General features: G+C 34.7%; 2 protein-coding genes across 2 annotated transcripts in view; both read right to left on the bottom strand.

Annotated features, from left to right (window-relative positions):
• Window positions 1-732: 732 nt before the first annotated feature.
• On the bottom strand, window positions 733-2,575 carry LOC108557821 (Golgi phosphoprotein 3 homolog sauron). The gene is made up of 4 exons (XM_017914495.1): window positions 2,209-2,575; window positions 1,900-2,146; window positions 1,657-1,832; window positions 733-1,517 (listed from the first exon to the last, which is right to left on the bottom strand). Exons 1-4 carry the CDS (start codon window positions 2,395-2,397, stop codon window positions 1,269-1,271), a joined length of 861 nt encoding a protein of 286 aa, XP_017769984.1. The 5' UTR covers window positions 2,398-2,575; the 3' UTR covers window positions 733-1,268.
• A 3,122-nt stretch (window positions 2,576-5,697) lies between these two features.
• Window positions 5,698-13,460, bottom strand: part of LOC108557820 (band 4.1-like protein 4) — a gene marked incomplete at its 5' end in the record, with an annotated part of 28,835 nt that continues 21,072 nt past the window's right edge. Inside the window, 15 exons of the mRNA XM_017914494.1 lie at window positions 5,698-5,790; window positions 6,102-6,223; window positions 6,650-6,994; window positions 7,077-7,278; window positions 7,363-7,608; window positions 7,687-7,899; window positions 7,960-8,340; window positions 9,751-9,918; window positions 9,975-10,202; window positions 10,278-10,362; window positions 10,443-10,561; window positions 10,629-10,783; window positions 11,232-11,384; window positions 11,455-11,542; window positions 11,630-11,750. Of these exons, the coding sequence (XP_017769983.1) occupies window positions 5,772-5,790; window positions 6,102-6,223; window positions 6,650-6,994; window positions 7,077-7,278; window positions 7,363-7,608; window positions 7,687-7,899; window positions 7,960-8,340; window positions 9,751-9,918; window positions 9,975-10,202; window positions 10,278-10,362; window positions 10,443-10,561; window positions 10,629-10,783; window positions 11,232-11,384; window positions 11,455-11,542; window positions 11,630-11,750 (2,645 nt within the window). The remainder of the gene's footprint in view (window positions 5,791-6,101; window positions 6,224-6,649; window positions 6,995-7,076; window positions 7,279-7,362; window positions 7,609-7,686; window positions 7,900-7,959; window positions 8,341-9,750; window positions 9,919-9,974; window positions 10,203-10,277; window positions 10,363-10,442; window positions 10,562-10,628; window positions 10,784-11,231; window positions 11,385-11,454; window positions 11,543-11,629; window positions 11,751-13,460) is intronic.

Raw genomic sequence — 13,460 nt, 5'->3', positions numbered from 1 at the left:
TACACAAATTAAAACTGAAATAAAAATAATATTACTAAGGAGTATAAGTATTATTTGGATCCCCCCAACAAAAAATAATAATAATAATCTTAAGTGTACCATTGCCTTTGAATAAGAAATTAGTACTTTCCAATTGGGATATATTATATCAGAGCACTGAACAAGTACACAGATACTATATTATAAATAAAATAATAATAAATCTACAAATACTACACATTACATTTTTTATGGAATTTTATCACAAATTCAATTAAAAAAGAAATAAATGGAAACTTCAGTTCAATTGATACTAAATTTATATATATATTACAGATTTGTACAAGAATACTTCCAAATAATTGCGAAAACAAAGGATAAAATAACTGAGAATAAAAAAAAAGAAATGAAAGAAAAAGACCGCCTATTCCATTTATTTATTTTCTCTTGGCAGTTTTTCAATTCAATGTTTCTTCCTTGTAGTTTCTTTTCTTTATAAATAAGCAACCAATTAATATACTAATATAAATTTGTAGATACCGTACAGAAAGTATTTCGTTTAGCTTCTATTATTATAACATTTGTTTCATCTTGAAAGCATGTCCTCCCAAAAATCATACTCTTATAACTTCAAAATTAATGTAGTTGCAAAAAAAAGTAATCTTTTGAATAATATTCATAGATAAATTATTTCTATAATTTACATAACATAAAAACTTATCGATAAAACTCTTTTATTTAGATAATAAATTTTAATATTTGTATATATATATATAATCTGAATCATCATTAATTCTTTTATCTTGTGTATCGCACATAATTATTACCGACCAAGGAACATTGATGTAGAGAAGCCAATCATTTTTAAGTAACAAAGAAATGTACCTTTTAATGTCACGGATCTTCCTATGCCACCGAAGAATAAAATAATGCAAGGGCTTAATAAAAAAAAACAAACAGTAGATATAATTTTCTTTAAAAGCACAACATACGATCAAATCATTTTACCCTGTATGTAGTGTTGTAAATAAAAAAAAAAGAAACGAAATCGAGAAGAAAATAGAAATAATTTTTCATTTTGCTTCTTCATTTCTATCACTGAATGAGCGAAATCAATGGAAACATGGTGATGCCTTTCCTCGTCACGTCTACTAGTTTTTTTTCTTTATGTTGTATTGTTTATAGTTATTACGTAGAATACTGTATACATATAATCTTTGAATATAGTTTTCACGAAATAACAGATAGAATTCTTAAATTACAAAAATTGGATCAAAATTTTCGAAAGATTACTTTGTGAACGCGGCGAACACTGCCCAGAGGACTTCATTGCTGTTCGGCTTTACAGACTCTTGCTCGAAATCTAAATCTTGCAATTCTCTCACTCGTTTCATAGCCAGCTCGTAGTCATCGTCATTCAGTGGTGCAAATGCATTTTCCAAGACATCGCTTGCGTGTGCAAGGAAAATCAAGGCAAGCGTTCTTTGGTCCATGCGTTGCGGATCATTCACCCATCTAGTTAATACTGCATCCTGGATCTAAAAGTATTCAAGAACAACATCATAATTTCATATAAGATCATAGAAGTGTTCTATACTTTAATTGGCTGCTTTTTCCTGTACTAAATCTTCATTTACAGCAATGCAGTGATTTAAAACAAATATATTAAAGTCTTACCTTTTTAACTAAGCGGGTTTTTGTGATATTGTCTGTTAAAGGGTGAGTAGTCATATCGAACAGCAAGAAGTTCTGCTTTTCTGTAGTCAGAACTCCTTTCTCCACAAGATTCTTGGCAAGACGTTCCCGCACATTTTTAAGCTGATAGCGTAGTTTCAAAGGATTCCAGGTTTCCCCTAAAAAGAAAATCACAACAGTTAATTATTATTGTTTTTATTAACTTTTCTTTGTTTATATGAATACCACTGAGATATTCAATCCAACTCTGCACTGTTTCTGGAGGGTCTGTATCTTTGAGATGTTTAAGTGTCTCATCCAATAAAACATCACCGGCTGCTACATCATTTTTCAAAATTAATTTCCTAGTGAGAAGGCCTTTGCGTCTCATGCCTGCTTTCTCCAGTTCCACTTTCAGCTTTAGGCCAAGCTCAATCAAAATGCAACCTCTAAGACCACTCGAGATGCAATCATTCCAGAATGAAGTGTAACCCTGCACACAACAATAATACATGTTATTTCTGAAATTCAGGTCATTTCTTTTGTTTAATATACCTCTTTATCCTTCAGACCAAGCAGCAGGACCTCTTCCATGAGGGTCAATCTGGTTTCTTTGGAGTCCCCGTCGTCCACGAACTCATCTCTCTCTGGCTTCTTGTCTTCACCTTGTGAATCTTTAGGCACACCTTCACCATTTTCCCGAATTATGTTACGTCTCTGTACTAAACCGTCACCTCTGTTCATTGTCGGCACTGGCTCTGCTTCTCTTTTCTGTTTTGTTATACAGTTATCTCAGACTATCGACAAGTATTCGTTCTTTCGGCACAGACACACAGTACTGTTGACGTTTAACACAGATTTTAGTCAATAAAAATAAATATGGCGATGCCTTTCATCTGTCAAGTGCTGGCAACTGTCAAAATAGTGAACGTCTGCAAATTTCTCTTTTCCCGCAAAAATTTGACAACTTCTTCTTAAATTTGAATTCCTGCCTACTCTAATCATTTCTTGATAGTACCAGATAGTACTCTAATTATGTCACACTTCCTTTCATACTTCCTCATTTCTCAATGAATTAACGTTAAATTATCTACTAGTTTATTTAGCTCACATTCATTGCTAGATAAATTGTATATACGTACATGCTTCTTCTATTTTATATAAATTATAATTATATAACTATCATTATTAACTTTCCAAACAAATAGTCTCTTGATCATAGTGTAACATGATTATAAGAGATGTCGCCACAAATGTTTTAAAACTTACACTAGATGTCGTAATACATCTCAAATAACATCTTAATTTATTGCTTTTTTTGATCAATTTCTCTATAATTAATGTAGAAATAAAATACATTATTGATCGACATTTTTCAGTCTGTCTTTTTCATGCTAATACTAAAACTGAAGTCTTTATTATATTATTATAAAGAATGAAGAGCATTCATATGTTAATATTTTATATGTTTATAATAGTTATATAATTGACTTTGTTAATGGATGATTCTGTAATTAATTTTAATACTAATTTAAAACTAAATATGTAATAATGAATGGGAAAGGTGAATGAACGAAGACAATGATTACATTTTATTGGTTTATTTTTTTACTTTGTTTTACATCAATGAAAGTTTCAATACACTGATTAAACATTGTACAAAATTAAATAATACATAGAATAATACATAATAAATATCAAGTGAACCAAGAGAACCTGCACGTAATGAAATCAAACGAAAAATAAAATATTTAACAAACAAACAAACCATGAGAGAAAACAAAACAAAATTCTAGACCATAATTGTGAACGCACTTTACTGTATTCACATTGAAAATCAATACAACATAAAATTGCAGCTTAAAAATCAATAATGAGTGAGTAAATTTCATTTCAAATTTCCCCACCCATTTCGAAATGTAATGAATAATTGTAAGAATTCCAATATTATAAGTTACGACTAATTTTTATTATTGTTTTTAGATTCTTAATTCTCAATTGTTATTACTTTTTTTGTTGTTGTTATCCTTCAAAATTGGTTGAATCTGCTGCTGCTCGGTTTGATCTTGAAATAATTTTTTTTAATCGTAATTATTAAGTCGCTTTTACATCAATGAAACTTTCAATATACACTGATTAAACATTGTACAATAATAATACGTTGACGTTTACATAATGGATAAATGCGAAAACAAGAAAGGTTCAGTTACTTTCATTATTATTTTTTTACTAAAAACAGTATAAAGTATTTTTTTATTTCCTGTTTTCCTTGGAGGTAATTCACAAAATCTTTTTAATAATTTTTCCAATTTTTAATATATACAAACCAAAGGTATTTTGTTGTTTAATTTTTTTTCGATTTATTTACTCGCAAAACTGTTATGTTTATATAAAAATTGGAAATTAAAAGAAAGTTTTTGTGAATTAATTGTATCTCTCCATGTATTTAACTACTAAATCCTTTTTTGTTTGTTTTGTTTTCGCTTAGTTATTTCTTTTATGTAATCTGGTACGTTACATCGAAGATAATCTCAAAAAACACTGATTAAGCATTGGTTAAATATTGCGCGTTACACATTGATTTCCATATAATAAGTATGAGTTCATTCGATTAGCTACTGGTTAAAATGACAAAGATACTTTGGATCAGCGTTTGTAATCTCCTAGGCAGTGTGAGGTGCTACAACCGAACCGGTTGTTAAAGTAACATCCCTTAAACGGGGTTTTCCTAGCTGAACATATACCTTAGGTATTTTGATGCAACGCTGTTCCAAATTTGGAGCAAAAATAAATGAAACTGTGAAATACCATAAAAATGTTCGCTAAAAGTCGAAACATAATCATTGATAGAAAAGTAATAACATGCAGTGATTGTGTTTAGAATATTAACGTTTATTTTTTAAATATATCAATATTTCAGATGTGGGCTCGATTGGTACAAATTTACAAACAGTTTTTTTTTAGTTGTAGTTAAGGAATATTGATTTATCGATTGGTCACGTGTATTTAATAATTGGTCCAAGAGGGGTTGGAAACAGTTCGTAATAGACTTAACACAATCACTACTGAAGGAAGCCTAGTCATATATATATTATATTGTTTTCTTTTGTTTTAGGTAAATTCAGGAACATCAGATTACAGAATATAAAGAGAAACATTTATGTCCATTTGAACCAACTGCAGTATAATAGAATGGTTATATAAGTTTACTTGTTTTCTTTTTAGATATGGGCACAATATTGGGTGCCCGATAAATAGACATCGATAATAACTAGTAAATTGTTTATGAAATTGGTCTCATGCCTGTTTTGAAAATCGCGGTTGAATAACAGTAAAAAAAATGTTTAAATCAGTTTCATGTTCATTTTATTTGAATTATTATTTTTTTCTTGTGTTTGGTTTGACGATTTCATTTCTTTCGTTAAATTTTCGTTTTGTGTCGTCTTCCGTTCAATTGCGTTCTTCGGTCTTCCTCTTCAAATGGTCATACCCGACATATTCCGCCGCTCGTCACGCAACAGCAGTACAAAAAATATATGTATATATATGATAATGCTGAAGCGAGTGAGCCTATTATGCAATCCACCTGCTCGACGTTGCGGTTTTGTTTGTTATTTCATGCTTATTCATTTTCTTCATTCTTTTCCCTCTCTAGTTCTATGGTTGCTTCAATTCGGTCGTTAGATATCTTTTTTTTCCACCTTTCTTTTAATTATTATTATATTTTTTTTTTAAGTTTTTTTAAAATATTTTTTTTCTTCTTCTTCTCCATTTTACCCCTTACAAAATACGATATCAACATAAATACGTAGCGTTAGAAAATACTATGAACATAAGATACCTATACAAAATAATTACAAAATCCTAAGAGTTAAGTTATGAAAAAATATAATAATAGAAAATAATAAAGAAAATTCTAAGTAAAATCGCGTAATAGACGCCCTTCCGTTCGCTTCGTAGTCTACTATGAAATTACATATGTACACTTATGTAGTTCAAGAAAAATCGTTATAGAATTAGGAAAAAAATAATAATTTACACTTTAATGAATCATAATTCAGTGCTCATCTCTGAAACATCTGCAGACTTCATCGTTGACTTGGAGTTGGCGTGGTCGCTTACGTTGGACGATGAGACCTATTAGAAACAAATAGACTATGATACATCGTACTTTTCTCATTAAATTATACTATTTACAAGGTGTCCCATTAAAGTGCAAATAATTGCATTTTAACTTGAGGACACACTTTAGTGTATATTTAAATGTTTTGTTGTATTATTATCTTGTATTTTAGAAGCTAAACTAATTATGGTGAATTCATTTTTGTAATTAATAAAAGATATTAAGGTGTCATTGTTGGTGTATTGGGAGATGTTACGGCGGTGTGTATTGGTTGTATTCAATTCACCCTACAAAGTGTAGAAAATAGTGTGTTAACTATACTTACTGGGTGCTTCTGATTAGAGGAGTTAGTACATATTCCAAGCTGATGGATCGAGAGCGGCTACTTAATGGAGGCAATGGGGGTTTAGCACTAGTACTATGTGTACTTCGGCTACTTTGGCATCTCTGTATCACATATACATATTGCTTAAACCTTAGTATTTACAACAAGAAAATTAGTGGTCTCTGTTTGCGCTGACTGAACTTAGCGAGAGGTATAAGAATGTATCTTTATAAAATGAGATTCAGTTTGTCCAATTGCCTGCTTCAATATGTATGTGACACAGAGCGAGTTACGACATTCGAGTGTAAATGTATAAATTAAAAGCCGGGTCCAACCTACATCGTGGTACAACGAAAGGCAGAAAATGAACAGAGTCAAAGTCAAGTCAATTGAAGCAGCCAAATAGACAAAAGCAAAGCACAGCCAGGAACGGAACAAAAGCCTAACAGAATACCACTATCGTAAACAAACAAAAATAATAATAAAAAAAAAATGTAAATGGAATTTCGTTTTATCGAGAACTACCTTCGTCCGTGAGAGATACTTACAGAGAATTGGTTTAAATTTTGGTTTTTGTCGGCGCGGTTGTACGCGTACATGTAATTGTCATCTAAGTCTGAAGCAGCGCTGCTCTTAGAGCGAATGCTTGATGACATCCGATACTGTAATCTTAGTGGTCCCTCATTACCGTTTGTGACAGGACTACTTGCAATAGATCTTAGAGAGCCCCGCAAAGAAGTATTATGCTCAGGTGTAGATAAGCGTGAATTGTTATAGGAAGTGTTACTGGTTTTAGAACCCAATCGAGTAAATGTATTGCGATCGCTTGGTTTGTGATCTATGGCACCCAGATTGTAGTTAGGAGAAATGCGAGGCGAGGCTTTAGATTGCTGCTGCAAAAAAAAAAATAAAAGAAATAGAAGTAGAGAGGTAGTACTAGTATATCCTGAAGGTGTCTGAAAGAACACAACTAACCCCATATTTACAGTCGCCGGCTTTATATACAGTTTTATTGTAGGTATGCGATTGCTTATTTCTCTGCATGCCCACATTGTGAGATGGATAGTTATGATGTGTTGGAGGCTGATAATCACTAGTGAATGATTTACTCACTGGAATTAGCCCAACTCGTGTATCAGTACTACTTTTAGTCCCATGCTTTGCGCTATCGCTCGACCTAAATGAAAACATCACAGAGAATGAGTGATACGAATTTCCAGGATTTCGAATACTTCATTTTCGAATGAAGTGGTGTACAGACCTTTCGCTGCTGTAGGCGCAGTCCTGTTCGCCTCCCAGACCGGAATCGGTGTGCTCGTGACTCACCCTAGGTGAATCCGGAGAGTCATGGTAGCCGTTACTCAGTCCACCCAGCAAAGTGTTGGGGTTTCCGTATAAAGCGGAACTACCGACTCTTCCGTTCTTTCCGCTCCGCTGGGATCCGTAGGAGTAATTATCGGAGATCCCAAGTTGATCAAGCATCCTAACAAAATCATTTTTACTACAACTGGGAAAGGAACTAATTTCAATTAGGTATTTAATGTTTTTAAAGAGATAGTCAATTTAGAAATTCATAAATAAATACCTAGGTAGCATGTTGTTTGAGTTGCTGTGGGTACTGGAGCTTGAAGCAATGCTGGAAGCTGTCTTCGTCATCAATTCCATGTTGGCGGATAGAGATGGCGATTGACTTTTGCCGCAAGCACCGGTCCTCATACTTCTGATCCTGCTTGCCTCTGAGATCTGCGGAGAATACGGAGGCGGCGGACTGTCTATGCGCTTCTCGCCTTGCATCTCGCTATCATAAAAGCATCAAGTAAATATAGATCCAGATCAATTGATGTCGACACTGTCTTACCCTTTGGACCACTGCAGATGCTTGATTTTTAATTGCTTGGCGTGGTTTGTTTGAACGACTGTATAAGGGATCTCTCGTAATTGCGACTCGCTCATTCCGGTGGTATCAATGAGATCGAACTCGAGATGTTTCTTTAATTCATCAGGCAGCCAGGCCTTGCCTTCTGGAGACCGCGATCTCGACCTGTGTTTCCGATTCCGACGTCTGTTGCGGTAAGAGATTTCAGATTCGGTTTCGATTGGGTAGCCGGAACCCGATCTTCTGCTGCTGATGACATTGGCTTGTTGGATGGTGCTCGCATTCCCTTCAGCTGCCTGCTTCCTTTGGACTTCCCTCCATTGAGAGCCGGAATCCACCAACTCGTAATGACTGTCTGAGCGTCTGCAGTACCGAAGACCAAAACGATATATATATATATATTTATATATAAATACACATAACGAAGCTGTACTTTAAACTCAGCGTTTGCATTAAAATTTGTATTTCGTTAGATTAATTAAACTTTGGAAAACAAGTTATATGTTTCCGATAAATTCGTTTCCACCTCCGACCTCAAAAACTAATTATTGGCGCAATAAAACTTTCGCGCTTCGTGTTTTGTGCATGCATACGTCCTGATGCGTTTTGAATTAAAACGTTGCCCGGAAAGAAATGCAAAACAACAAGCACTAGTCGTACCCCGGAGGCACCCTTAACTACGTAATACTAAAACGAAACAGGATATGCCCGGATCGCGCGCATTATGTAATTTGCTGCCGTCGCTGACTCCAATTCTCCTCCTTCCTCTCAGGTTTGATTAATATGGCGGTGTTTGATTCGCACATCCTCCCAGGATATATAAATATGTATTTATACCGTCGTTAAATTTCGTAATATGTAAATCGTAAGTTAGTTTAAAAATTTACCTGCAGGATGTACAATAACAAAGCAAAATCAAAGAAGTACTTAACATTGATTATGCAAGAAATAAAAGACATTTACTGTTATATCCTTGGTTTTTTAAGGAATTTTCTAATAACTGGAAACCATACATATCATGTTTAATTAAGCTGAAACTATAGGAAATTAAATGCGTTTATATAGTTGTAATTTCAACATATTGAAGTCTCGTGTAATAATAACCTGTCAAATTTGAAATCTTAAGCAGTGTCGGTTTTAAACGATTTCTTATTAACTACACATGATACAAATAATGTGAAACATGTAAATTTTAGCTGAAACTATAATAAATGCAACTCACGTATGATTATAATTATATCGTAAGCAGTTTTCATGTTATACGCAATCGAATTTTAGAATGAAATTATAAACCTTGAGTTTTAACTGAATTTCTCAATAATGTTGAATACATAAATAAGCTATTGAAAACAAAATACTTGTTATAATTGCTTCGAACGAAAAGTGTTAAAATATTGAATTTTCACTACTAATTAAAATTTGTATATAAAGTATTACGATTGTATGGATTTGTTGATAAAAATCTTTACTATGGAAATGTATATGAGTTTGATAGAAAAGGTAATGCTGAATATTAGAAAGTATGAACTTCGAAGTACCGTATGGCTGAGTAATTTCGTTTAATGAGAATAGAAACGTGGATGAGATTAAAGAGATAGAATTGAGCGGGGGAGAAAGTGAATTTGGAAAATGGTCTCAGCCGATGCGAGTGATTCGATTAATAGATGGGTAATTTGTGACTATTTTTAATGGAATTGTAATTCGGTAATGCGATTGCCAAGTGGATGGATGTACCGGCTCCTCTAATCCATGCATGTGGGAGTAATCATTTACCTAGATCTGCTGAGCGATTTGCGTCTGTGCGACTGGTTCTCCTGCTCGGATCCGGAATCCCGTCGATTTCCCCTAGACCTATGCCTCCTGTGCTTCCGGTGCGATCGACCTGAGCACTTTGATAGTTCGCTTTCATTATCTGAGGTCATCCTGCTGCGATGCTTGCGCCTGTAACCGAATGTATTGTGATGTGTCTTGAAGATAATTTCGTTTTAGAGTAATACCTTTTACAGGACCTAGAGTCGTTGGAGCTTTGACTGTCCACCGAAGACGAGCGGTACCGGGGACCTGCAGATCTTACGGAACGCGGACTGGGAGGAACGGAGCTGTTGTAAAGACCTCGGGAATGGGGCTGGGTCCATGGGGCACTCCTAGTACTACGTGGTGAATCAGACCTCTGTCTGGTCTCGGTCGTGGATGTGTTGCACGTGGCCCGATATGGACTCTCGAGTCTGCGGAACGAGAACAGCCTCAAATGGTGCAAAAAGCCATCCCATAAATCGCTGCATTTCTTTATGGATACTTACGACTGGGCGGGTTGAGGTATGGACACGTGCTTGATTTCCGGGGGTTGATAATGGTCGATCTTGACGGGCTCCTCCAGTTGCAGACCTGTATAACAAAAGAAAGCCGTTGAGCGGTGAGGAGAGAAACAACGTACGAGATGCGGATTTTGTTGCACTGCTTCTTACCGTCGTTGGCTCCTTCGACAATTCTTCTTTGGTACCGTCTGGATGGAGTTCTCGAGAAAGACGGGGGCGTGCGAACTTTGATCTGAGCATCGCGCACCGCCTGCTTCTCCGTCCGCCCACTGAAAACGAACCGAAACAAAACGAAAATCGTATTTTCACATGCTCCCAGCCGCTTATCAGTCTCACCTATACCTGAATCTCGATCCGAGTGCGAATATATCTGGTGTTGTCGGGGACACCTGTACCAACCTGAAGAAAGCGTGGTGCTCCACGCAACATTTCCATAGGTGTTTACAGGCAGCCTTCGAAGGTGTCTCAAATCCGTATGTACTTTCATCATTCTAAAATAAATATCATCTCCATATTATTTAATTCCATTTCACTACACACTATATTCAATTACACTAGTATCTAATGATTTATAATAGTTAAAGTCTATATCAAATGAGTAAATTATTGGAACTATATATATAAAAAAATACGTAAAAGCAGAAGAAAATTTGAACTTAAGATTTATTAAAAGTATGTATGTAATTAGTTGTATAATTTGTAGCAAATTGTTTATATTTGAATGAAATAATTTTCATTTGTGAAGTGAAAGAGAATTCAAATATAAATTGGTTAGTTAGTGTTAGTGGAGGAGAGAGAAAGGGTGAGAAGTTTATGTGAAAATGGCAATAAAGTAAACATGTTAAATGAACGGTCAGCGTTGCGTGTAACAGCGCGCAGAACTTAGTTCTTTGGCATTGCATCGAACTATGAACTATGAACTTGGCCAAGAGTGCTTACGTTTTTATCGGTGACTCTGAGCATGAAATAGCGGCCTTTGAAGTAGATTTTCGATATACGCGGCCAATAGTAATTGCCGACGGTGTTCTTGTTGCGCAACACTATTATACCGCTCGGGGTCAGACCTAGGAAATACTCGACGTTGTCCTCACCCTAACAGAAATCAATAGGCATTAATATTAATTCGCTGGGGCAGAAATCGGGGGTGGTTCGGAATTATTACCAGCACGGGATGCAGGTCGACGCCGTACATCTCCAGCCATTTCACTTTATCTAAATAATTCAGCTCGGCAACGGAAGGCAATTGTCCCCTAAAACAGCACAAAAAGAACACAACATCAAAGCAAACACTAAGAGAAAAAAAAAACACAACAGCTTAATAATCCGAAGATGCTTACACTAAAGTCTTATGCAATTCCGCGATCCTGGTCTCCAGTTCCAGCGTTTGGTTTGATAAGAACCGGAACTCCGAGACGTATCCGGGACTGTGTCTTCTGGGATCATAATCTCCCAATTCCGCTGGAAAACCATACACATTATACGGATGCAACTACGGATATATTCAGATAGTCTCGTATCTTGAGGAGACATCCTAACCATAATAATACAAAAAAGAGAAATACTTGATACAAGCTCATGGAAATCCGCTGCTAATTGAATAACTCAACCTGAATAACAGATTTAATTAATATGCGACGTGTGAAATAATAAAGTTTTAATTAAAAAGATATGTGCGTTGCGTAATTAAGCCGTGCGTCATTATGCAGTGCGCTCTTACCGCGGATCCCTAACCCTTTAACTGCCTAACAGGGATGACTCTGACCCTGCTCCAATAATATGCGCACCCATAAAATGTTTTAATTACGCTCGTAATCAACCTACGCAACTTATGACCCTTATTAAAAACCATATAATAACTACACGTGATTTAATCATTCACAAGTTGCTGTATACATAAACTTGCTTTGCAAGTCTGTAGGGATCATTCGTATTTTGGCTGTAAGATGATGCACCAGGTTAGGTAATTTAATTCGGTTTACTTAGTCCGGCTTCAATTACTGAATTGCCTCTAATGCAAATATACTCGGTCAAATTAATTAGTAAGTCTGATTTAATTGAATTTAGCGTGTTTGAGTTAAATAATCTAATTGTAAATAATAAATAGATTGTGTTTCGCATGGGAGTCAGATTCGGACATCAGCGAGGACGAAAGTATGATCTCTTGAGACTGGACATTGAAACTTACAAATTATGCTATTAGTTGGAACAACTTAGCTGATGCATATTCATAAGATTAAGTGTGACAAAAATGGATCAGTATATTTCATTTTAGGAATTAGCGATTTGCCAACAGATTAACATCTAATTAATAGTTATGTAAAGCGAAGCGCTTTTTTTTTTGGTAGTTTATCGTCGTGTGTTTTGGTCGTACTCCCACATTCAATTAACTCGTAAATGAATAAAGCTGTTTCATTTTTTTTATACTTATAACATGACATTATTATTATTATTTCAATAATCATTCATTGAAACTTAACATTTAATTTGCATTATTTATAAAGAAATATATTAATATACAATGCATTACGAATTTGTTTAGCATTAAGAAAAAAATCTTTATTTCTATACAATTTAAAGTATCATAAAAGAAGCTTTACTATATTGTTTTTTAAATTACTTTTAAATTAAATATTTAAACATTTATATATTATCAATAGTTGTAGACTTGAGTTAGCAATCAAAATATTTGACGTTGATGTTCACGCGTTCATTTTTTTTTCCCCAAGTCTTTGTCGTTGTTAAACGTCTTGTTGGATGAACATTTCTTCTTTTTTTTTATATGCGTTTTTATGAAGCGTGACGAAGATTAGTGAAAAGATTATGTAAATTCTGCCGTGTGGTGACACTCTATATATCGTGGGGACTGGTTACGATGTGACATGTGGGTTTGCTTTAATAATGTCTGTATCATTTGCAACGCAATATTAATATTGCGTATCTGTATCTGTACTCTGTGTGCACGTATTATTAGATCCGGTAGAAAATCTCGCGAGGAGCGAGATTCCACCTGAAGATTCGTATCTGGAGAAGGAAATATCCATTAACTGGTTGTACTCTTATTACGTGCGCCAATGCAAAAATGAGGCTCGATCTCTAATTGTATATATTTACAATAATTCATGCGACTCGATCAATTAGAGTTTCGTTAACGGCCTATCCTCAAGTAGG

The sequence above is a fragment of the Nicrophorus vespilloides genome, unplaced genomic scaffold, assembly GCF_001412225.1.
Source record: "Nicrophorus vespilloides isolate i.1.1-1 unplaced genomic scaffold, Nicve_v1.0, whole genome shotgun sequence".
Classification (NCBI taxonomy): domain Eukaryota; kingdom Metazoa; phylum Arthropoda; class Insecta; order Coleoptera; family Silphidae; genus Nicrophorus; species Nicrophorus vespilloides.
This window is presented reverse-complemented; position numbering and strand designations above follow the sequence as displayed.